This window comes from Mus musculus, chromosome 15 (assembly GCF_000001635.26).
Source record: "Mus musculus strain C57BL/6J chromosome 15, GRCm38.p6 C57BL/6J".
Classification (NCBI taxonomy): domain Eukaryota; kingdom Metazoa; phylum Chordata; class Mammalia; order Rodentia; family Muridae; genus Mus; species Mus musculus.
Window position 1 is genome coordinate 101,253,804 of NC_000081.6, and position 24,477 is coordinate 101,278,280.

Genomic DNA, 24,477 nt, shown 5'->3' on the forward strand with positions numbered 1-24,477 from the left:
TCCCTAGCCTAATTGCTGTGTGACTTTGAGTTGCAGCCAAACCCCTCTGGGCCTCACTTTTTCCACCTAGTGTTCAGGGGAAGTCCCTGGGTAGATTTATTCATGAATTGGATGCCCGGGTGATGTCCTGGAGGTTGGAGAGGGCTCACCTGGAAACAGCAACCCTACCCTGGCCGCGGGAGGGACGCGTTATGTAACGGGGTGTGCGGCGTGAGCGCTTTGGGAGGCGGGGGACGCGGGGCGGGGCGCTCGAGGCTATTCCGGGCGCCGCTATTTTTAGCCCATTGATGAGGCTGCGTCGGCTGCCGCCGCCGGGATTCCGGAGACGTCAATGGGCGCGCGTCACGGTCCCCGCCCGGCCTCCCGCCGGGGGAGGAGTCGGGGGCGGGGGGCACGGGGCGCGGGTGCGGCCGGAACCGCGTGCGGGGGCGCCCGACGCGGCGGGAGCGGGAGGCGGCGGCGACCAGGCATGGGCGACCCTGCAGGCCCGAGCGGGGCTCGAGCCCGGAAGGCGCGGGCAGAGACGCGAGTGCAGCCCGCTGGGCCAGGTGAGGGGCTGGAGCTGCGGGGACCTGCGTTCGCCGATCTGCGGGTCAACGTGGTCCCCTCCTACCCGCCCCGGGGGCGGCAGGACGGGTGGGCGGCGCTGTGCTCGGCCAGGTCCGAGAGCCAGCATCCCAGGCCACCCAGTGAGGGAAATGCTGTCCATCCATTCGGGCTTGGGGACAGCGGTGGCGCCAGAGGGTGGTCTGCATGGATGAATCCCTCAGCCCCCTCCCTTGGACACATTCCTCCCTCCTCCCGCGTCTGTTTATTGATAAGTGACTGGAGGAACTAGAGGTGGTTTCAAGGCAAGTGAACCTGGGTTTGGGGCTAGTGTAATGGGCATGCCCTGGTTGGCAGGTCCCCGACATGTGTCCAAAGATACTGATGGACCTGGAGCTCTGTCTAACCTGCACTGGGGTATCACCTCCAAGGGGGGTGTGTTAGATCACTGACTTGGGCAAAGACTTGACAAGGAAGCCAAGCTTTGTCGTGAGCAGGGGCTCAGAAGAAAGACAGTGTACGGTGGGTGCTGTAAGGTCATGATTTTTTTAAAGATGGTGTTTGTGGGGCCACGCTGGTGAGGTGAATGGCTCTGATGAGAAATGGTGAAGGGCTTGGCTGGAGGTAAGACTGTTAGCTCAGGCGTTCAGGCCCCATGCCTGACTCAGCTCACCTACCCAGCCACAGAGCTTCTCACCTGTTCCTTAAGATGGGCTCAGACTACTCCATGCAATAGAGGCAGGTTCCCACTACGCAGGGCTAAGTAGCCTCAGAAAGGATGCCTGGCCACAGACTTCCAGATGTGGGGATCTGGGTTCTAATCACATAGCTTTGCTTGTTTTTAAACCATGTTTAGGCCTGGCCTTTCTCAAGGAATAATAAAAACCATCCCTTTCGTGTTTCACTGTGAGGCAAGATGTCAGTAAAGTTTTTCTTTTTTTTTTTTAATTTTATTTATTTTATTTTATGTATGAGTACACTGTTGCTGTCTTCAGACACACCAGAAGGGGGAATCGGATTCCATTACAGATGGTTGTGAGCCACTATGTGGTTGCTGGGAATTGAACTCAGGACCTCTGGAAGAGCAGTCAGTGCTCTTAACTGCTGAGCCATCTCTCCAGCCAGTCAGTAAAGTTCTTAGTTGTTGCTTTTATTGTGTGCCCGGTGTCCAATGTCCGAGCTGTGTCCAGATCCATCAGGGCTTCAGGAGCCCTGCTGTCCCTGCAAGTGGAAATTTTAGTTAAGAAAACGCTTGAATGCATTCCTAAGCAGGTGTCTGGTGGGTCCTTGCAGGAGCTGGGAAGTCCTAGAGGTCAGATTTTTCTGATTCAAAATTACAATTCATGCCGGGCAGTGGTGGCACGCACGCTTTTGTTCCTAGCACTTGGGCGGCAGAGGCAGGACAGCCAAGGCTACACAGAGAAACCCTGTCTCGAAAAAACAAAACAAACAAACAAAAAAATTATGATTCAACCAAAAGGAAGATTTGTGATTCCGTTGGATCTGTCCCCAGATGGAAGGGACAGCTCCTTAGCTCAGATGTCTCCCTCATCTAGCTGATCTTTCTGACCCAGCTCAAGTGTAAGCTTGTGTGGGTCAACCCTGCACCTCACCCCCACAGGCACTAGCTTCTGCCCATCTGTTTCAAACTGAAGGCTGTGGTGCTGGGCAGACATTGTTTTCTAGTAGGGAGATAGAGGATTGACAAGAGGGAAGCCAGTCCTGGGTGGGGCAAAAACAGGTTAGCGTGGGGGTAGGGTGATAGGAATAGGTCTTTGAGAAGGTTAGATGAAATGGAAACCTGATACACCAGGAGGAAGCAGACAGACAAAAAGACAGGCAGATGAGGAACAGTGACTTCCCCAGTGGAGGGAACAGCCAGTGCCAGGGCTGTGGGTGGTGAAGAAAGGCTCTTGTGACAAGGGGGAGGTGTGGGTGGGGAGAGCAGTAGTAGCAGGTACTGAAGTTGGGGCGGACGCACACGCCCCTTTAGAGACCACCTTCCCTTTTTTGAGTCACCTCAGCCTTGGGTTTGCCCTCTACACAGCAACTGGTACAGTCCCGTTTGCAGCTGGGCCCCGGTGTTGGCTAGCTCAAGATCTCAAGGGCTCCCGGGTCTTCCCCTGCCTTGGGCACACTGCCTTGTTCACAGTAGTTCAGGAATGCTGAGCGTGTGACTGTTAGCAGGGAGTTTTGATCTAGGGACAGGCGATGGGATAAGACACCTGTTCTTCAGAGCTGTCAGTCACTTTCTGGGGACAAGGTGCCAGGCTCTGGCCCCTGTGTCGACAGGAGATACAGACCTGTTGGGAGCGGGTCAGTCCACCTTGTGATGGCAGGCAGTGCTTGTCCTGTCTCTGGTGCACGGGAGGGCGATGGCATGCTCCCTCTGGAGAGCAGGTTTGACTCCTGCTTGCCTTCTGTTTCTGGCTAGAGGTGCCTCACCTGTCCCATTAGGTTTCCCTGTCCTGTGCTTCGCTCATGGCCTTCACTTCTGGCTGTGAGGGATGCTAGAGAATCAAGTCCAGGGCCTTGTGCGGGCTAGGCAGGTGCTCTACCACAGGTGAAGGAAAATCTGGGTATCCGAGCCACAAGGGCATCCCTTAGCTGGTGCCCTTGGGGCAGAGGTCAGGAGCATGTGACCCACCCACGGGCTTTCCCCTATCTCGGTCCTTCCACCTACTGCTGTGGAAATATCTACTTCTCCTTTCCCACCCCTTTGGCCTGCAACACGGTCCAATAGCTTGAAGGCACTGCCCTGGTTCTACCCGATCTCTGGGCTCAAGAGGGAAAGGGAGAATGATGGAGTGGGAGAAGGGAGGGGGAGGTGTGGTCAGGGGCCGTGGCCAGAGCTAGAGGAGAGCTAAAGGTTAGAGGGTCAGGTACCTCAGAGGCCAGGTGCCCAGACGTGTCCAGGAAGGAACCAGAATCTGGAGTTAGCCTTTTCTTTCTTCTTTTTCTTCTTGTTTTACCTCTGCCTCCTCCCCCCTTGCACCTCTCCCTGGTTCCTCTGCTGGGGATTGAACCTAGGACCTTGTAACCTGGTAAGCAAGCACTTTCCTGTTGTCTCTATCCATTCTATTTTGTGGTAGGTTTTCACTGACTTTCCCAGAGTAACCTTGACCTCCTTCTGTAGTCCAGACAGGCCCTGAAGTTGTAATCCTCCTGCCTTGGTCTCCTGACACACTGGGATTGCAGACTTTGTTAAGAGGTCTGACATTTGCATGTGTTTATTTAAGACCTCCCAATGATGATGCATAGCAACGTGTGTGCTTGGCTCTGTTTCTTTCTGAAAGAGGTCTCACCAGGTAGCGTTGACTAGCTTTGAACTCACAGAGCTCCCCCTGCCCTTGCCTCCTGTCCTGTTATAAATCCTCTGCGTTTTAAGCCTTATAATGGCCTGCAGCTTTTAGAGATACTCATTGTGATTTCTTCCCTGACAAAGAAGCAGGGAGAGACTGTTGAGGGACTGTGGGCTGGAGCCACGATTGGGACCCTTCACCTCACTTCCTGATCAGGGTCTGGGTTCCCATTGTAGGAGTTCAGAAGAGTCTCCTTGCTTGGGTTAGAAGACTCAGCTCCCTGAGATCAGAGAGGCCCACACAGGGTCTTGCCCTCTGGGGACCTCTGGGCTCTAGGGCTAAGCTGGAGCCCTGTAAGGAAGGACAGGTGCTCTGTCTGTCCTAGCAGGGGCTGCTTTCTCGCTGCTACACATCCCCGTGTTCCCAGGGGCTTCAGGCAAGAAGCATGTTGGCAGAGACAGGATGCTTCCTGGCTCTGAGATGCCCAGATGTTGTCCACAGCTCCAGACCACTATCAAGTCCCTCAGAATCCATTGCCTAGGTTGTTGTGTTCCTCTTGTGACTTGTATCCTACCCCAGTTCTGACTCCTTGGTTCCCAATCACATTGTCTCCATGAGCCCCTGATTGCTCCTCACTAATTCTAATTCCTCCACAGGCCACCATGGACAGAGACCAGCCCCTGCTCCTCCCTGGTGACTTGGCTATGTTGCTGTGCCCTGAAGGGTGAGGGGATGTTGTGAGTTGTTGACAGTCCTTTTGGTTCACCCAGAGTGGGTGAGTATTGCTGCTGTCCTTGGTGCACCCCTGGGGCCCTCGAGCAGGTGGGGTACGATGGAGGCAGAGGTGGGTGCAGGCAGGGCTGCCTGGAGAGGATGTGGTCTGGGGGCTGGAGGGGGAAGCCCTGCCGAGGCGAGGTGGCGGGTGAGCTAGGTGGCTAAGCATGGGAACATCTGATTTCTTCAGACGTGGGGTGATGATGCGGGGGTGGGGACGGGGAAGCCTTATGTTCTTAACAGCTTAGGCTGGGGCTCTGGGTCCTGGTCTCATGTGAGGTGACAGCTGCTCTTGGGGCCAACCTGTGCACGGTTCCAGGAAGCCGAAGGGTGGGGTGGGTGACTGAGGGCTTGGGAGCATAGCGGGGGCATGTGGGTTTGAGGCTTGGCCTGTTTCCAGGGTGTAGGTACTGCACTGGGGAGGTGCAAGTCCTGGATTATACCTGCCAGGCATGGGGACCACCCTGTCACCATGGCAGTGTTCATCCAGTATTCTCGAGAAGGAAAGTCCCTAACCTGTGACCAAGCCCAGGGTGTCCTTGATTTGCTTCTCCATTTATGGCATTAGAGGGAAGATGGCTTCTCATGGTCCCACCAGGAGGGAGGCAGTGTGGGCTGAACTGGAGAATCCAGGTCTGTGGGGTTCCTGGAGAGCCCAGAGGCTGGCCAGGGGTTGAGGACACCCTCCAGATGGGCATTCTGTAGCGAAGGGGAAGGACTTTCTTACAGGGTCTCTCAGACCAAGGGCACCCAAGGTTTGGTCAGCATGCCTAGGGGAGCTGGGATTCAATCTAGCACCCTGGATGTCGGCCCCAGTACTCTCTTCCTCTTTCTTTGGGACATAGGACCATCTTCAAGCAACAATTTCTTGGGTTTGGGGAACTCTTTTTTTTTTCTTTTTTAAGATTTATTTATTTATTATATGGAAGTACATTGTAGCTGTCTTCAGACACTCCAGAAGAGGGAGTCAGATCTCGTTACGGATGTTTGTGAGCCACCATGTGGTTGCTGGGATTTGAACTCCTGACCTTCGGAAGAGCAGTCGGGTGCTCTTACCCACTGAGCCATCTCACCAGCCGGGTTTGGGAAACTCCTAACCTTCCTGATGCTGCAAGCCTTTAATACAGTTCCTTATAATTAATTTTGTTGCTACTTCTTAACTGTGAGTTTGTTACTGTTACGAATTGTAAGGTAGGGCCGGGTGTGGTGGCACATGCCTTTAATCCCAGCACTCGAGAGGCAGAGGCAGGCGGATTTCTGAGTTCGAGGCCACCCTGGTCTACAGAGTGAGTTCCAGGACAGCCAGGGCTACACAGAGAAACCCTGTCTCGAAAAACCAAAAAAAAAAAAACCAAAAAAAGAATCGTAAGGTAAATATCCCTGTTTTCCAGTGCTCCTAGGCGACTCCCAGAAAAGGGTTATTCAAAAAGGGTTTAAAAAGGGTTATTTAAAAGGTTAGACCCAAAGGGGTCGCCACCCACAGGTTGAGAACCACTGCTCTGCATAATTGGGAGACTGCTCATGGTCTCCTTCAGTATCTTCAGTCCTGTGGAGCTTGGTGGTCAGGGTGCAGAGTTTCATGGAGGTAGCTAGACTAGGAAAGACAGTGAGTGTGCAGTCAGTCTGGAGGGAAGCAGGAGGTGCCTGGGAAACCCGGCTCCTGGTAGCTGGGCTGAGTGTGTACACCTGGGAGTCAGCTTCGTGCTGGCAACAGGGTCCATAACACCAACTTGGGTTGGGGACAGGGAGGGAGAATTACTGTAAGTGGAAGGGGCAGGTGGCCCTGGTCAGTAGAGATCTGGACTTAGGGAGCACGTGAGTCAGGATGACAGCAGTGGCCAGGTGCCTCCTCTTGACCCTTGTTTCTACCCCCAGCCCACTCCTGGCTTCCTGAAGACCCAGCCTTCCAGTTGGGGGCAGCATTCATGTTTGCTCTGTTGTCTGGGTGATGTGACTGGGTGGAATTCCCATGTCAAATATATTGCCAATGCCACCCTGAGGGGCTGCCAGCCAGGGCCCCGTGAGTGTTAGAGCTGCAAGTCTTGTGACGTGGGCACCTGTTTGCCAGGCCTGGGCATGGGCCCAGGGTCATGCTCACTCTGGGGCTCCCGTCAGCTGACTATTTTGGGCTCTTGCTGACCTGGGCCAAAGTCAGGCCCTAGCCAAGAGAGCCTTGAGGCGGCTCTCCCGGTCCCCAGAGGCCAGCTCTGGTTTCTGCTATATAAACAGAAGAGGACGCATTGGCTCGGAGACAGTTCCCATCCAGAGTTTGCTCCGTCAGTGCCTGGCCTCAGCTGGGAAGGACAGGCGGGCCAGCTGTCACAGATCCCCACGGAGTTCCTGAGGCTGTGGAAAGACCCTCCACTAACCCTGGATTCCTCTTTTGCCCCCTGGGTCTGTGAGGACACATGCTGGTAAGTTTAGGTGACTGGAGATACCAAGGCACAAAAAAAAAAAAAAAAAAAAAAAAAGCTGTGCTGTTTGGATTTTCCCCCACTCTGTCCATCCTGCCAGATGTTCTCCACTGTGAGTGGCAGGCTAGATTCTTGAGGGGAGGGGAAGGGAGAGGAATAGAGGGGTGGTAAGGCCTGGAAACAGAGAATGTAGCTTGGCTGCACTTGGTGGTGGAAGTCAGACTTAAGAACCCTTCAAGACTGTCTGGGGACATGGGGACAGACTTGCCCTCTCCTTCCTCAGAGGCTGCCCATAGATTGTCTTTACGGCCTGGTGGAGGCTTCCAGGTTGCTCAAGCAGTGGAAGAAAAGAGCGAGCTGGGTGTCTACGGGCTTATCTCAAGGCTGCTCTCTGAGTACAGCCCCAGGCTCCCTGTCCTGTAGGAGCCTGCGGCTGGGCTGCGGTAGACTTCTGGTTAATCCTCCTCTAGCCTGCTCTCCTTTCTGTCTGACCCAGGTGCTTTGGGTGCTGAGAAGCAGGGCCGTAGTGAAGCCGGTTTGCCTCAAACATGCTCCCCGGGACCTGGGCCAGAGGCAGCCTCTTTCGTGGGTGGCTCCTATGTTCTCCTCCTCCGTTCTTAAAAAAAGAAAAAGTTTCCCCCCTTTTTGAACATGAGTCTCTAACAGAATCCAGATCCTGCCACTAAAAATACTTTAACAATAGGAAAGTGTGGCAGACTTCCGGCTGAGGCTCCTTATCGGGGAGGTTTTAACTTTGCGCTGAGGAGGCTGGGTGGGGAAACCTTGGGCAGGGCTAAGGAAATTTGGTGGGTGTGGGCATTCTGTCAGGTGGTGGAAGACCCTCTGGGGTGGAGAACTGACCAGTAGAGATGCACCCAACAAGCTTGTAGGGAGGGAGAAATGAGGTAGCCTTTCCCCGAGAACTTTGAGCTCTTCTGTGCTTTCCTGCTCTCCCTGCCAGTTCCTCTTGAGGTCTAACCTTATTCCTATATACTGTGTATTAGTTTCTTCTGCCCGGGAGATAGATGGGGTGAGAAAATCACTGGATTGAGGTAGCTCCTGTGGCTCTGCTGACTTCCTTTGGTAATAACACACCCCCCTACACACACACACCCACTCTCCTCACCCCCACCCCTGTATTAATGGAGCACTTTCTGTGGAGGGAGCTTCTGGTCAGAGCTGCTTAAGTGCTCTTGCTTTCTCTCACTCAGCCCCTCAGAGGGGATGGGGTTACTGTTCAGGTCTCAGACAGGGACAGTGTAACCCTGGTCCCTGGTCTGTGCCTGCTTGTCCCTTGCCACTCTCAGGTTTCTGCTACAAGTTCCCGGCATTCATATATCTCAGCGCTCTGTTCTGGGGTTTAGCCTTTCTCTCCCCTTAGTGAACTGAACTCCCCACCGTGGAACTTAGGGTCTCCCCAGGGGGCCATGGGACCTGGCCAGGTTTCACTACATAGAGATTTGCTGGCCTGGAGCAAGATACCTGTGGTAGCTCTTCCACAGCTTGCCCGTATTGAGGGAGGGGTGGGGTGAACAGGGCTCATGGGCTAACCTGGGAACTCAAACTGGAAACCTGATTTTCTTTTTTTCGGGGGTGGGAGGGACGTAAAAATACATGATCAGTGCAGGGCCTGGAGAAGGACCAGGAAATTAGGGCCAGAGACCTGGTCTTGACCCTTCACCTGGGTTCCCAGAGCTGCCATGGGAAGCCCCTGAGGCAGCAGGTAGCACTTCCCTGCCCACAACACAAATCCCCATGCCCACTGCCAGGGCAGGAAGCGGAAGTGGCCTGGTCAGGGCTGGCTGCAGGCTCTGGGGCTAAACAGGGGAAGCTCCCGGAGCTACTTCTCAGTGGAGGAAACAAGGCTCACTCCCTTGACCCACCCCATGGGAAGAGCATGGGGGTTGTGGGTGGGGACAGTCTTAGTAAAAGGAGGGAGGTTCCTGCCCTCCGCTTTACAGGATGGGGCCCAGCCCGCTTGGGCATCGTGGGAAAGGACTGTGTGAGTCCACTTCCCCTATTCCCTGCTTACCCAACTCTGCAGAGGAATGAAGGTGGGCATTGCTATCTCAGGCTACTTACTGTTGAAGAGTAAAGGCCACAACAGAAAAAGGCTCTCTGCAGGAAGGGGAGACAGTGAGCTACCCTCATGTTCCTCACCCATGGGTCTGAGCGGGAGTCTGGAATCCCTATCATGCTGGGTTCCCTCCCTGCTAACCCCGTGTTCTGAGACCGAGTCTGTGTTTCAGGTGCTCCTGAACTTTCAGCGATCCTCCTGCCTCAGTGCTAGGACTGCAGAGGTGTGCCACCATGTTTTTCCAATGTCATGTTGCAGCTCCTCCTAACTCCCTGCTTTGAGTAACTGTCGATAGAACAGATGTATATATGGAGGGAGAATCGGCTACTACTCTGATTTCAGAAACATACACTTGAAAGAACTTGAACTCAGTCAAGTCCTGCTGCATCTGCATTCCCTTAAATCGGCAACCTTCCTAATGCTGCAACTCTTTCACACAGTTCCTCATGTTGTGGTGACCCCCAACCATACAATTAATTTTGTTGGTACTTCATAACTGTAATTTTTCTGGTTGTGAATCGTAATGTAAATATCTGCATTTTCAGATGCTCTTAAGTGACCCCTGGGAGAGGGTAGTTTGACCCCCCCCCCAGGGGGTCGTGACCTACAGGTTGAGAACCTCTGTCCTAGGCTAAAAGCTTGGGATGTAGTCCGATGACCAACCTCTCTAGAGCCAACACACTTGAGGCTCTGGAGTTCCAATCACCCAAATCAGGAACCGCCCCGCCCAAGACTCCCCCAGAAACCCCTATAACACACTGTGGTCTGATCTGCTTCTGTGGTTGCATTTACAACCACTGGAGTCAAAGCAGCAGGGTCAGCGTGAACCGGGAGTTAGAGGATCTCGTTTATAAGATGCAGGTTGTAATTTCAAGCTCGGGGTGGGCAGGAAGAGGGCTGAATGGATTGAATTCAAGTGTGGCACCTTGGCACAAAGTCTGGCCCTTGGTTAGTGTCTTGCTTCTGGACTTTCTTCCCCATACCAATGAGAAAAGACTTCTCAGGAATCCGGTCGACCGGGAGCTGAAGGAGGCAGTTGTGATTCCAGCAGAGGGAAGGAGGATGCGGGGTGGGCCTGTGGCTGACACTGCACTGCAGAGAGGGTAGGAATTAGCTGAAGGACCTTACCCTAGGGTACACTGGTAGGCTGGGCCCTGGTGTGGGGCCTGACTGGATAGCACTGGTTTGTATCTGCAGTATGTTAGCTCTTCTCCCTGCCCTTGGTGCGTTTTGGGCATTCAGCTCTAGTTTTGGACACACAGCTCCCAGAATTACTCATTCTCTGTTCTTCCCCCACCCCCTACCGCAGTGAGCAGTTGAACCTGGTTTGAGTCTTAAGAGCAGGACTTGGTGGTCCACTGAGAGGCTTCTGCCCAGGCTGGGACCAGGTTGGCTCCAGGTCTCCCAAAGCCTGCGTCAATTATCTACCTGCTTCCATCCTGCAGAGTCCTGGGCTAGTGTTGTTGGGCAGCCTCTGGCCTGCAAGGATGAAGTGTGGGATGCCCCCAAGTCCTTTATGCCTTTCTTCTGTCTGTGCTAGGGTTCATGCTCCACATTGGTGGCCCTAGCTATGTTCCCACAGAGGGACTCTTTCTCTGCCTCACACTTCCCCAGCAGCAGCTGCTGTTCCTTGTCCCCCTCTAGCCTTGAGGCAGCAAGAACCTTTGTAGTGTGTAGTGGCTCAAGGAGGTTGGCCTGGGTGAGAGTGTGCTCTTGGGCTGTCCTCTGCTGCTTACCCTTTAGCTTCTCCCTCAGGAGAAGTGGTCTGTGCTACTTTTTTGTGAAGGCAGAATGGTGGGGAAAGTGGATAATGCTAGAACTCAGGATGGCACACCCTGGTGAAGACAGGACCTGCACCTGCTTCTGCTGGAGGGAGGGACCGTCCTGGCTTGTCTTGCTGGCATATTTAAACACATCTTGGGAGTAGAGGGGAGGTGGGGGGCTGGGTGGAGAGATAAAATGGGGAGCCAGATATGACATAACCAGAGCTAAGGTTATTTGTCCTTTAGAGCAAAGGCATCCATTCTCATAGAACCCCTGGGTCCTGTCTTCAAGTGTGTGTGTGGGGCATAAATGATAGTAGTGGCTTCCATATTTAAACAAGGGCCCAAGTAAACTTTTGTGCAAGGGCCCAAGGAAAGAAAGATCCAACTATGGATGATGTGGGGGTGGGAGGGTCCAGGATGGCTCCAGTGGACATCATCCTGTCCACACTTCTTCTCCTAGGTGGCTTTTTGTCCTTTGGAAGGTGGCTTGGTAAAGTCCAGAGCTATGGACTCAGCCGCAACGAGACTACACGTTAGCCTGGGGGGGGGGTTGCTGGTAACTTCTGAACATATCACCGAATGACATCAGCAGTGTATGAAAACTGTTCCGTATGCAGGGGACAGTGATTAAAAAGAAATAGCAGGCTGGTTGGGGGGGGGGGTCTTTTGTGGTGATGGGATGGACTCCAGGTTACAAATGCTAGGCAAGCAAGAACTCTACCACTGAGCTACGCCCTTAGCCCATTTTTAAAAACCGGTTATGGCCAGAATAGGCCGTCATTGGATAGTCTCGGTTAGTCTGCTGCACTGGTGGGCTGGCAGCAGAAATCGGGAACCAGGGGGTGGGGTCAAGGATGGGATAGAGATACTGCAAAGAGAATCCCTAGTAGGGAAAGCTAACCACTGAATCTTTTCTCCATACCCCTTCCTTTCTCTTACCTGACTACAAATGAGGTTTCCTTTAGCTTAGACTGGGATGGAGATGTGACCTGCAGGGTGACAGCTCCAGGTGGCTGCAGCCTGGTCTGCACTTTGAGTACAGCCCTGGCCAGACCCTTCCCTGCAAGCAGTAACTGGTTACAGCTGCTCTCTTCACTGCTGGAGCAGGTAGTGGGGAGGCAGGTGGGTCCCCATCAGGGACTGGGACCAGGGAATTGACAGAAGAGTGTGAAAAGGAGATGGAGTTCGATGGCCCTGGGTTCAAGACCCCATTGTGCTACTACCTAGCTTAGTGACCTTGAACAAGTACCATTATGTCTCTGAATCTATTTATAAAATGGGGAAGAGTTGGCAAGAGTTTGGAAAGATTTCTCAGGCTCCACCCGGTTCTGAAATTCGGCAATTTCTCAACTAGGGTGCATCCATCCTGCGAGGGGTTAAGAGGCCATCGCTGAGAAACCAGCATCGGTGTGGAGCCGAGCCCGTTGACCCAGCCTGGCAAAGCTATGCCCTTTGGGAAGGAACCTTGAAGGCCAGAGTGCCTGTCCTCAGTCCTGGGGCTAGAGACCCTGCACATTGCCAAGGCTGAGGCACGGGCCCAGCCCACCTCCTATCTTCTGGGTGTGTCCCAGAATGGCTTGCCTCAGCCCTGAACTGCCCTGGCTGCTCAGAATGGCAGAGAGTGATACCCTAGGTGTCCAGGACAGACTGGGAAAGGGACAAAAGCGGAGCAGGGCCTGGGGTAGGGGTGGGCAGGAGGGAGAGGGAGCTGTTGGCACCAGGAGCAGCTGGAGGGGAGGAGATCCTGTTCTGGGGAAGCCCTGCGGGCACGGATTTACAACACCCCCTCCTCCTGGTCGGTTATTTCGGACCCCGGGACCCGATCCCGGGTCCGGCTTGGTGAGCCTAGTGGGTCTGGAAGCTACTATATTTAGCCGGCGCAGCGGGCGAGAGGAAAACTATTTATAGATCAAACAATCCGCGCTCCCTGCGTCAATGGAACCCCGCGTGCGTCACGCGCGCAGACATTCCAGGCCCCCCCTCTTCGCCCCGCCCCCTCGGGCTCCCCGTCCCCGCGCCTCCTCCTGGCCGCCTCCCGCCGGAACCGCGCCGCCCCCCGCGCCCTTGTATGGCCAAAGCTCGCCGGGCCGTGTGCGTCAGTGGCGCCCCCGCCCCTCTCCATGCGTCACGGAGCGCTTAAGATGTGGGTCGGGCTCGCCAGGGGAGCCCCAGTGCAGGAGGCTGCGAAAGTTGGGGGAGTGTGCTAGAAGGACTGCGGAGCGGAGCGCACGCGGGACCAGGCTGCGACTGGGTCGCTGGTCCCGGCCACAGGGAGTGGGAGCCGGCTGGGTAGGTACCCCGCAGGGAGCGTGTTTCTGTTTCTAGGGACAGTGCATGAAAGAGATGGGGTGTACGCGCGGGCGAAAAGGAAGGGTGTTTTCGGGTCGGCTTACGAGGAGGGGTGTGTAGGGTGCATTTTTGGTATTAAAGGATAGCTCTTGGAGTAGGGTGAGCCAGGGCTTGAAGTTTAGGAAGCGGGCGAAGGGTCTGCAAGGTGCTTGGTTTTGGTAGGTAGTGGGCGCTTGTTTAGGAGGTTTCCCCGCTAGGATCTCCAGTGTGAGGCACTCTGTACTCTGGGTTTGGGTGTTGATTGCCGGGTAGGGGGTTGTCTGAGCATGGACTGGGAAAAGGTACTCAGAGCTTCGGCGTTGCTGGGATCCATCCAAGTACAAGTAAGATTGGATTTCCACGGGTCTCCTTCCCGGGCTCTCAGCCCCCTTTCCCAGTGTTTACTTAATACTTCATAGGCTGTACTTAGATTTTCTGATTCCCTTACCGAACTTTCTTTCTGAACCGTGCTGGAAGACCTGGGGGTTGCTGAAGGAAATGGCTAGCTAGGTTGGCTGGGTAATGGTTGTGTTAGACTAAGTTGTCAGAGTATCTAGAAACCTAGGAGCTGTAGCCTGGTGCAGCTACTGAAAGCCGCACGTGGAGCCTGGGTGGAAGTTGCTCACGATAGAGTCTCGATGTAGTACTGACTAGGGGGGAGACCCCTTCTGTCATCAGACAGACTTGTATACCCCAGTGGTCTTTTGAGTCTGTTAGGTAGGGTGCAGCCTGCGGGCTTGGTCACCTAACAGGTGTTGCCAGGACCTGCCCCAAGCCGGATTCTCCCACTCCCTCTTTCAACCCCGCCTCTTCCTCCTCCTTGAGACACCCCCACCCCCTCAGGAGGCTAGATGCAGATCTGTATCTTGTGTTGCGGACTATCGGCCTGAAGCTGGGTAGATTGGTGGGGGTTGATCCGGATGTAGGATGTCCAAGTGGAGAAACAGGATTTGAATGGAGCTGGAACAAACGCCCAGTCCTGACTGGCTGCCACCCTTCTTCCTCCACCCCCAACCCATCCCTTCCCAGGCTTCTTGCAAACAGAGGCAGAAGTGGCCATATTTCTTTCTTTCTCCCAGGTGCTGTATGCCCTAGGGACTTGACACGGGGCAGGCGGGGTGGGAACTGGTTGGGGGGGGGGTGCTGTTTTATGGGAAGTCGTATGCCTAGCCAGCGGTGGAGCTGTCCTGGCTAGGCACCCAGGGGTGGTGTGGGGAATGGGAGAAATACTGGGACTAGAGGGTCTCAAGGGCCAGCAGGTGGTGATAGTCTTTTTCTCCACCCCACCCTCTGCTCCAGCACCCTCTGCCTCAGCACCCTCTGCCTCAGCACCCTCTGCCTCAGCACCCTCTGCCTCAGCACCCTCTGCCTCAGCACCCTCTGCCTCAGCACCCTCTGCCCCAGCACCCTCTGCCCCAGCACCCTCTGCCTCAGCACCCTCTGCCTCAGCACCCTCTGCCTCAGCACCCTCTGCCTCAGCACCCTCTGCCTCAGCACCCTCTGCCTCAGTGTTCCTGTGTGACCTGTCTTTTCAACTAGAAAGTCTAGAACTGTACAGACCCCAGAGTTGGAGGTGGAAAGGGACACTAGGTCCTGGAGCCTCCTCTGTGGGCTTTTTTGACCAGATGAGAACGTAAGGGCCTCCTCCAGCTACCCCTGGTCATTCAGGTGCTTCAGGTTTGTGACCTTTGCTGAGACCCTGGATGCTGCAGCAAACAGACATCTGCTTTAGCAGAGGGACAGCTTGTCTCTGTGCATCCGCTGGTAGGATCCTCCACTCTGTCCAATTAGCTTGCGGCTGCTGCTGGGTTCTGAGTGTTCTCTTACAAAATGACAAGGTTAGGGGGCTGGAGAGATGGCTCAGGGGCTAAGAGCACCCATGTGGCAGTTTGCAACTGTCTGTAACTCCTGTTCCAGGGGGGATCTGACACCCTCACACGGACAAACATGCAGGCAAAACACCTATTGGCATGGAAAATGAAAATAAATGACCGGGTTAGCTGAGAAATTCCTTTTGAGAGTTGTCTTTTCTCCAGTCCAGAGACTGCTCTCTGGATCTTCCTGCTCAGTTCCTCGCCTCCCTTCAATATATGGTATTTAAGGTTTTACTTTTTTTTGCGTTTTCAATTGTTTTTAATTGTATTTATATGTGTCTCTGTGTGTGCACATGAGCATGGGTGTCCTACAAGGCTAGAGACATCAGATGTCCTGGAGCTAGAGTTACAGATGGTTGTGAGCCACCTGATGTAGTTGCTGGGAACTGGATTTAGTTCCTGTGGAAGAGCAGTGCATGCTCTTAACCACTGAGCAACTTCTCCACCCCCCCCCCCCCCCCCAGTATACGGTATTTAAAACTCTATAGCAATGCTACCCAACCCATTGTGGAGCTGGGGATGGTGAGGTGGCCTAGTTCCCCCCAACTCCTGGAAACATGTCAGAAAGTACAGAGTGGGTGCCTGTGGGATCAGCATGCGGGGGGTGGTGGTGGTGAGGTGTGGGGCTGCTTTCTCCCGAGGCTACCGTGATAGACAGTTGTACCTTGGCTGGCAGCCTCTACCCCATTTCCAGGATGTCAGTCTCTGCAGACGTATGGGGGAGGTGGGGAAGGGGTATACAGAGCCTAGGGTGTGCCTGGGAATGTACTCCCAGGAAGTGACTGGTTGAAAAGTCAGCAGATCTCCTGGGGGATAGAGGGGTGGGCTGAAGCTCTGTGGGTTGCCTCTCTCAGCCCTGACCTGTGAACAGGGAGGCTGGGGGTTGGAGGAACACAGCTTCCCCCTGTTCCTGGGGGGACATGCTGGACAGCCTTTCCTAGCTCCCCCGGCCCACTGGGGTGTGGCTGGTCGTCGGACTGAGCTCTTTTGGACCTGGTCTCTGCCTGTGAGCTTTGTGACTCGTTGAGATAGCATTTGGGCTGAGGGATTGGGAGTCTTCTGTTCTTTGGTCCTGACACCCGCTTCCTTGTCTAGGCCTGCCACCTGGCTCCCCCCACCCCCCTCCCCGGCCTACCAAGTTTCTTGCTTCCCTTACTGACCCCTCCTCCTCCCTCCTTTGTGTCTCCTCCCTCTCCAGAGATGCCCTGTATTCAAGCTCAATATGGAACACCAGCAACGAGCCCAGGACCGCGTGACCACCTGACCGGTGATCCCCTGGCCCTTGAGTTCGGCAAGCCTACCATGGACCTGGCCAGCCCCGAGACAGCACCTGCCGCACCTGCTACACTGCCCAGCTTCAGCACCTTCATGGACGGGTACACCGGAGAGTTTGACACCTTCCTCTACCAGCTGCCGGGGACGACCCAGCCGTGCTCCTCAGCTTGTTCCTCTGCCTCCTCCACGTCTTCTTCCTCATCCTCGGCCACCTCCCCCGCTTCGGCGTCCTTCAAGTTTGAGGACTTCCAGGTGTACGGCTGCTACCCGGGCACCCTGAGCGGCCCATTAGATGAGACCCTATCCTCCAGCGGCTCTGAGTACTATGGCAGTCCCTGCTCAGCCCCCTCGCCATCTACACCCAACTTCCAGCCGTCCCAGCTTTCTCCCTGGGACGGCTCATTTGGCCACTTCTCCCCGAGCCAGACTTATGAAGGCCTCTGGGCATGGACAGAGCAGTTGCCTAAGGCTTCTTCAGGGCCTCCGCCACCTCCAACCTTCTTCTCCTTCAGTCCTCCCACTGGCCCCAGCCCCAGCCTGGCCCAGAGTTCTCTGAAATTGTTCCCACCACCAGCCACCCACCAGCTTGGGGAGGGGGAGAGCTATTCCATGCCAGCAGCTTTCCCCGGCTTGGCACCCACCTCTCCGAACCGTGACACTTCCGGCATTCTGGACGCACCCGTGACCTCCACCAAGTCCCGGAGCGGGGCTTCAGGTGGCAGCGAGGGCCGCTGTGCAGTCTGTGGTGACAATGCTTCGTGTCAGCACTATGGGGTCCGCACCTGTGAGGGCTGCAAGGGCTTCTTCAAGGTATTTTGTTGGTTCTGGGGGACGATGATATCATGTTGGAGGTGGGGGTGGAGTGGGTCATCCGTTGGGATCTGTAGTGACCTCTCCTGAGGTTTCTTCCCAGCTGGTTCTGTCCTGCAGGACAGGGGACAGGTGTGTGCCATCTTAGAGGCTGGGACTTTTTATTCAGCAGGGCACACATCTCTCTAGGGCTGCAGAAAGCTGGGGAAGGGGGCAGAAGGTGTGTGTGTGTGTGGCCTGCAGTGGTGCTCAGAAACAGAAAACCTAGTGGGCAGCCTCTGGTTCTCCACAGAACTTGTGTTTCTGGCACTGGATGAAAGGACACAGGCAGAGGGTTTGGTTCTTGCTGGGGGTGGACTTGGGAACAGGCTGTGTGTTTGTCCCAGTGCTGGGTGCCTGCTTGGCTTCCCCCACCTCCACCCCCTTAGTCCTCTCCTCTGCGCCAGGAAAAGGGCAGGTGGACACATGCAGACACCTGTTAGAACAGGTGTCTGGACGGCCGTGGGAGTTCCTAGACCCTGGTCTTGGGTTCTGGGATCTTCCCTGTGAGGTTGAAACCTTCTCCAGTATCTCCCAGACTCCTCTCTGCGCTCTGGCCCTCCGTTTCTCCCTCCCCTACATCCAAATGTTAGGAAAATAGCTATGAACAGAGGGCGCTTTTGTCTGCGTCGGCCACAGGATCTGGACGGTCCCCTCCCCTGGGCTCTCCACCCCCCCCCCAAACCCCATGCTCTGACAGCCTGTTCCGTGTCCCCCCTTCCTCCAGCGCACAGTACAGAAAAGCGCCAAGTACATCTGCCTGGCAAACAAGGATTGCCCTGTGGACAAGAGGCGGCGGAACCGCTGCCAGTTCTGCCGCTTCCAGAAGTGCCTGGCTGTGGGCATGGTGAAGGAAGGTGGGTGGCAAGATGGTGCCCTCGGCATAGGCGACCTGATGGGGTGGGACAGCCGGGCTCACCAGGATCTGCACCTAATTCCCACTCCCACTTCTAGATTCCAGCCCCTAAATGCAGGTGTAGCTTCCACCTGCTTTCTGGAAAGGGTGGGGTGAGGAGGGCCTTGTGGGGTCCCCATCATGGTCTGAGTTCTCTGTCTCTGACTTCTCAGAAGTGGGGTGTATAGTGTGCCCTGAAGACCCTCCTTCTCCAGGTCTCCTTTCTCAATACTGCCCGTCTCTCTGCAGTTGTACGGACAGACAGCCTAAAAGGGCGGCGGGGCCGGCTACCTTCAAAACCCAAGCAGCCTCCAGATGCCTCCCCTACCAATCTTCTCACTTCCCTCATCCGGGCACACTTGGACTCCGGGCCTAGCACTGCCAAATTGGACTATTCCAAGGTGAGGTCTTGCCCGCCCATCTGCCCTGCCCTGAGAACATATGCAATGCCTTTGTGCCTGTTAGGAAAGGCTCTCCCTCCAGGGCAACATCAGGAAACAAGCATCCTCTATGTACTGGCTAGTTGGAGAAATGCATTGGGATGGGTGTGGGGTCGGGGAGCCAGTTACAAACAGCTGCCGTAGCCCTGTTTTCCTGTGGGAATTGACAAGCACATGGGCCCAGAATAGGGCTCTTTTGCACGCCTGGATCTGGTGTCCCAGTGCATGAGAGCTCTGTAATGCAGCTTGTGTAGGCTTTGCTGTGGACCCAATGCAGGACACAGCTGTGTGATGCAGGCCTTGCTGTGGAGCCAGTGCGTGACACAGCTGTGTGGTGCAGGCCCTCATGTGGAACTTACCTGCGTTCCTTTCAGTTCCAGGAACTGGTGCTGCCCCGCTTCGGGAAGGAAGATGCCGGTGACGTGCAACAATTTTATGACTTGCTCTCTGGTTCCCTGGACGTTATCCGAAAGTGGGCAGAAAAAATCCCTGGCTTCATTGAGCTTTGCCCAGGAGACCAAGACCTGTTGCTAGAGTCTGCCTTCCTGGAACTCTTCATCCTCCGCCTGGCATACCGGTAAGCTGCCCACCATCCTCCTAGCCCTGGCCCCAGCCCTGCGGCCCCGGCCTGCCTGGACCCTGAGTCCTGACTGTTCTCTGCCTTCTGCCAGATCTAAACCCGGTGAGGGGAAGCTCATCTTCTGCTCAGGCCTGGTACTACACCAGCTGCAGTGTGCCCGTGGCTTTGGTGATTGGATTGACAACATCCTGGCCTTCTCACGGTCCCTGCACAGCTTGGGTGTTGATGTTCCCGCCTTTGCCTGCCTGTCCGCTCTGGTCCTCATCACTGGTGAGTGGCAGAAACTAGACTGGGCCCAAGGGTTGCAGGACCATTGGGTAGGTAGCATCTAACACTTTGGGGACCCCTAGAGTGCCTGCAACATTGGGATGTTAGGACCTGCAAAGGGACTTAGCTCTATTCGCCCCTAAAGCTTAAATCAGCCTCCGAATGACCCCGGACTCCTCAGGTACGACTGTAGGCGCTGGGCATCTAGCTTAGGGATTCTGTTTGTTTAAAAACCTAGCTGTCAACCTCACAAGACACAGGAACGTGCACACATGAATTTTTCACATTCTGCGCTTGGATAGCTATCGCCATGGTCCAGAAACAGGACCTACTTCAGCTCTGTTGGGCTCCCTCCTTATTGTCTCTGTAAGAGGTAACCACTCTGCCAGCCTCAGTGGCATTCCTGTCATGGATTTTACTGTGCGTATCACAGGGTATGGACTCTAGTGTTAAATGTAGAGGTTTCTGGGTCCCTTCTGCTTCCGCTCCCATTTCCACTTAAATTTCTTAGGGGATCCTCCTGAGTAGATCAAGACCAGGAGCTGGATCTTGAAAGGGTAGGGAGTGATATCTACACCCAGCTCGTCCTTAGTCTGTCCTGCGAGACTCCAGGATTTTAGAACAGTGTGGAGCCTGGACCTCCAGAAAACCTGGATTAGGCTTTTGCCTTGGCCAGCCATTCAGTGGTTTCAAATATTGACCAGTCTGGACAGTGGGCTCCTGTGGGACGTGCTAGAGGGCTGGGGAAGCTTGTCAGGGAGAAGGCGTCAACTGAGCGGGGCTGACTCTACCTTCCCTGCTGCAGATCGACACGGGCTCCAGGACCCTCGTCGGGTGGAAGAGCTGCAGAATCGCATTGCTAGCTGTCTGAAGGAGCACATGGCTACCGTGGCAGGAGACCCACAGCCGGCCAGCTGCCTGTCACGTCTGCTGGGCAAACTGCCTGAGCTTCGGACCCTGTGCACTCAAGGCCTGCAGCGCATCTTTTGCCTCAAGTTGGAGGACTTGGTACCCCCTCCACCTATTGTGGACAAGATCTTTATGGACACATTGTCTTTCTGACCCCTGCCCTGAACATGTGTGCGCACACGTGCGTGCTCTTCTGTCACCCATGTGCCTTTAAGCCTATAGCCCACGGACCCCCAGACCACCCTACCCCCAGCCTGGTTTTGAGCTAAGACTGACGTACCTCCTCACTCCAGAAGATGGACAGAGAACTCAAGACCTGGGGGAGGGTGTGTATTCACGGGGGTGACCCCACTATTTGTCTTATCCCTCCAGCTCAGTCCTGGCCTTCGTGTGTTTTTGTAAGATAAACCATTTTTAACACATACCACTCTGTTGTAAATAAGCTGACGCTACTGTAAATACAGAAAGGAAGAGGTTGAGATGGGGGTTGGGAGGAAGGGGTGGGGCTCCCACCAGCTGGGCGAGCCTCCAACTCGAGATCTCTTCCGCTCTCCTTCCATGTGTACATAACTGTCACTCAAGAAGGTGATTGACAGATTCTGATTTATATTTGTGTATTTTCCTGGATTTATAGGATGTGACTTTTCTGATTAATATATTTAATATATTGAATAAAAAATAGACATGTAGTTGAAATTGAGTCTTTTTTTCTGTTTTTGTTTTTTGTTTTTTTTTTTTTGTTTTTGTTTTTGTTTTTTTGTTTTGTTTTTCGAGACAGGGTTTCTCTGTATAGCCCTGGCTGTCCTGGAGCTCACTTTGTAGACCAGGCTGGCCTCGAACTCAGAAATCCGCCTGCCTCTGCCTCCCGAGTGCTGGGATTAAAGGCGTGCACCACCATGCCTGGCTTTTTCTGACAGCACTAGACATTTTGCCATGATTATATAAGAGACAGCAGTAGCCCTGGGCAAATCTTAGCTGTTGCCAGTGATCTGGTCAGCCTGGGTTACTTACCTGTAGGTGATAGGTCATGATGAAGCCTGCTTCATGCAGCCATTTAGGAGAACTCTGGGACTAGCTTGCCTTTCTCACACAAACACCTGTCTCACCATGGTGCCCGGATGGTTTAGACTTGCTGTGTAGCTTGGCTAGTTTCAAGCTGTCAGTCTTCCTATCTCCACTTCCTGAGTGTTGGGATTATAGATGTTCACCCTACACATGCATCGGGAGCTAGTTCCTAATGTGGGAAGCCTCTGGTTACCGCTGGCTGCCAGACCTCAGTGGACAGCGGCTAACCCAGGGACTAGAGCAGCAAGATAGACCTGGCCTTGGGTCTCAGGTCTGTCTCTTAGCCTTCTGACCTGGGGATAAATAAAGGACAATTTATGAATTAGAACTATTTTTTAAGTATTTAAAAAAATATCTATTGGCACACATCTTTAATCCCAGTACTCGGGAGGCGGAGGCAGGCACATCTCTGAGTTTGTGGCTAGCCTGATCTACAAATAGAGTTCCAGGCCAACCAAGGCTACATGGAGAAACCCTGTGTTGAAAAAAATAGTGTACTCAAGTACATGTGTGTGTATATATGTGTGCGCACACGTGCCATTGCAAGCGTGTGGAAGTTAAAAGACAAGTTGTAGAAGCCAGGTCTGTCCTGCTTTGAGAGACGTTAGATCATCCAGCTTAGTAGAAAGCACTTTCACCTCCCGAGTCCCCTCACCAGTTCCGTTTTATTTTGGGGTGATGGAGTGGGAGGGGTGATGCTGAGGTCTCCCAGACACCCCACAAGCACTCTACCACTAGGCCAGGCTTCTCACTTCTCGGTTTGCACATTTGTAAGAACAGAAAGAGGAATAGACCTAGCCTTTTAGTATCAGAGAGAGTTTTGATGTGTGGTGAGTCTAAAAACTACTAGCTGATGTTCATGTGGGTTTTGTTGGATCTATATTCTTAGAGTCCCCCTACTGTCTGCCAACCCCAGGAGCAGGATCTATGCAGCCAACAGTCCTTGGATTCTTGGCAGGTAGATTGTTCTGAAGTGATTACCAGTACCCAAGGGTCCTATCCAACTCTCTAGCTCCTGTGTTTATCTGCCTCTCCCTTGGGGGCTTAGAGGCAAGGTTCTGGCACTATACCTCAGTGAAGGAATATTTGCCTTAAATGGTTGAGTTCCAGATTTGATACCCAGCACTGGGGGTGAAGATGACCCGAGAAACATGAATCTAAACGGAGAGCATCCTTAGGCCTGTGGCAGGCTGGCAAGAGGCAGGGGCCATCCACCTTCGTGGTGCTTAGCTTCAGCTCTTTTCCAGAATTTCACAGGAGCCCTGAAGGCATGGCCTTCACAGTCATTTCTCAGTACCCTTGGCTTCAGGACCCAAGGCAACATCTCCGTGGCCTCTGGATGAGAGGAGCTGGATCAGAGTGGGCCAAAAGGGGCTCTGCTCTACAGTCAGGAAGACGACATAAGCGCTTCTAGGCTCTAACTCAGCATGAAAGATTCCCTAAGGATTCCCAGCTGTGCATCCTCATTTGAGATCTGGGAGTGCATTTCAGCCTCAGTCCTAAGAAAGGTCTATGGGCTCGGGCAGACCCTGCCTAGCATGGTCCAAGAATGCATCTTGGGACAATACCTCATTCCAAGTGAGCTTTCCCAGCAACTCTAGCACCCGGCCCACTTCCCTTCCCTGTTAGAGAAGCCCAGTGCTTCACCCAGACCCAGTTTCCCCATCTCTTTGATGACTGACACAGTCTGGGAGCAGAATGGTTGTAGCTAATGTCCAGACTAGTTCCCTCTTGCTTTCCTTGTACCTCGGGACAGGCAAAAGAATTCATACCTCCAAGTTGTGTGTGTGTGTGTGTGTGTGTGTGTGTGTGTGTGTGAGAGAGAGAGAGAGAGAGAGAGAGAGAGAGAGAGAGAAGGGGAAACCTCAGCCCTTACCAGACTCTAAGCTAGCATGTTGACAGCTGCTGTATATTTGGTCCTTCACCCACTGGATCCTTTTCACAGAAGGCACTCGGCACCATCACCTGCTTTTCTGTTGGTTTAGAGACAGATTTGCAGTGTGGCAAGGCTGCCCTTGAACTCACAACAGTTCTTTCTGTCCCATCCTCCCGAGTGCTGGGCTTGTAGGCCTGTACCTAGATAAACATGAGTCACTCTATTTTCATGAGAAGTTAATCCCCTTCAGAGGAGAGAAGTGACTTCCCCAGGGCTTTATTAATTAAGCCGCTGTGCTGGGTGTGTGCAGTCTCTGGACCATTGGGCTGTCCTGCCCATTCTTTGCAAATAAAAGACTCTTCAATGACAGCAATTCCTTTCCTGGACTCTTTTGCACTTGAGGCACAGGGTGGGGGCTGATCTTCGACTCCTGCCCTGCCCCACCCGAAGGCTGGAGCCTGCAGGCAAGCCCTTTCTTTTCCACCAGCAACTGGAAGAACTGGCCTCCAAGTCTTGCTAGGGGCTGAGAGGGCGAACAAGGGGGCATTGAGCCTATTGGGGCCTCACAATGGCGGCTCTGTCCCTGTTGGTCGGGGGCTGGGCCCGTTTCCGATGGGGACAATAGTCAAAAGGCAGTGACGCTGGCAGGGCCTGGAATCCCGGGCGGGATTTTCCAAGGCCTCAAAGCCTACTGTTTGTCCTCATGGGAGACCCAGGAAACCTGCCTCCCAGTTGCCCCCCACCCACGCTGGGCTCAGTGCCCAGAGGCCCTGTCCCCCTCCCCAGCCCTGAGGTGACTGTGCCTTGGGGAGGGTGGGCTCTGAGGTGGGCACAACAGCAGCAGCTCATTTTCCCTTTAGATCTGGGTGGGTGAGGGTGCCTCACATCTGGTCCTGCCCACCCAGTCTCCATTGGAGGGAGGTGGTGGAGGTCATGCCTTGAGGAGACGAGGGACTTGTCTGTGCTGTTGCTGAGTTGAGCTGACTACAAATCTGCTCTTATCCTACATATGCTGTTCCCCGGTAGTGGTCCCGATCCTGCGGATGGACGCATGTGAGGGCCTGTGAGGCCGTGTTGTGGTCCTGGGCAGTGAGCGGCCGTAGGATGCACATCAAGGTTTTGTCCTGGATGAGGGTGGTTCTCGATGGCCTCCCATGAGAGCTGAGCTAGGGGTCCTAGAGGGCTTTAGCTTCAACGTGTGAGTGACCCCAGTCCCTCTCCAACACACCACTGACTTTAG

General features: G+C 54.3%; 1 protein-coding gene across 7 annotated transcripts; it reads left to right on the top strand.

Moving 5' to 3' along the window:
* The first annotated feature begins 98 nt into the window (after positions 1-98).
* On the top strand, positions 99-20,992 carry Nr4a1 (nuclear receptor subfamily 4, group A, member 1). 7 transcript variants are annotated; one of them, XM_006520458.1, is made up of 9 exons: positions 410-548; positions 4,505-4,623; positions 6,852-7,036; positions 16,280-17,166; positions 17,933-18,062; positions 18,350-18,501; positions 18,915-19,117; positions 19,212-19,390; positions 20,193-20,992. In XM_006520458.1, the coding sequence occupies exons 4-9, from the start codon at positions 16,282-16,284 to the stop codon at positions 20,447-20,449; spliced, it is 1,806 nt and encodes a 601-aa protein (XP_006520521.1). In that variant the 5' UTR covers positions 410-548; positions 4,505-4,623; positions 6,852-7,036; positions 16,280-16,281; the 3' UTR covers positions 20,450-20,992. The 7 variants fall into 7 exon arrangements, with proteins under 7 accessions (XP_030104199.1, XP_006520521.1, XP_006520519.1 ...); XM_030248339.1 differs by lacking the exons at positions 410-548; positions 6,852-7,036 and adding an exon at positions 99-133; XM_006520456.1 differs by lacking the exon at positions 6,852-7,036.
* The last annotated feature ends 3,485 nt before the right edge of the window (positions 20,993-24,477 follow it).

Excerpts from the sequence above, each read along its gene's own strand:
- Nr4a1 (XM_006520455.1), top strand. The coding sequence starts at position 15,195 with ATGACCGGGTTAGCTGAGAAATTCCTTTTGAGAGTTGTCTTTTCTCCA. Across the intron at positions 19,118-19,211 it reads ATCCTCCGCCTGGCATACCG|ATCTAAACCCGGTGAGGGGA; the intron begins GTAAGCTGCCCA and ends GCCTTCTGCCAG. Across the intron at positions 19,391-20,192 it reads CGCTCTGGTCCTCATCACTG|ATCGACACGGGCTCCAGGAC; the intron begins GTGAGTGGCAGA and ends TCCCTGCTGCAG.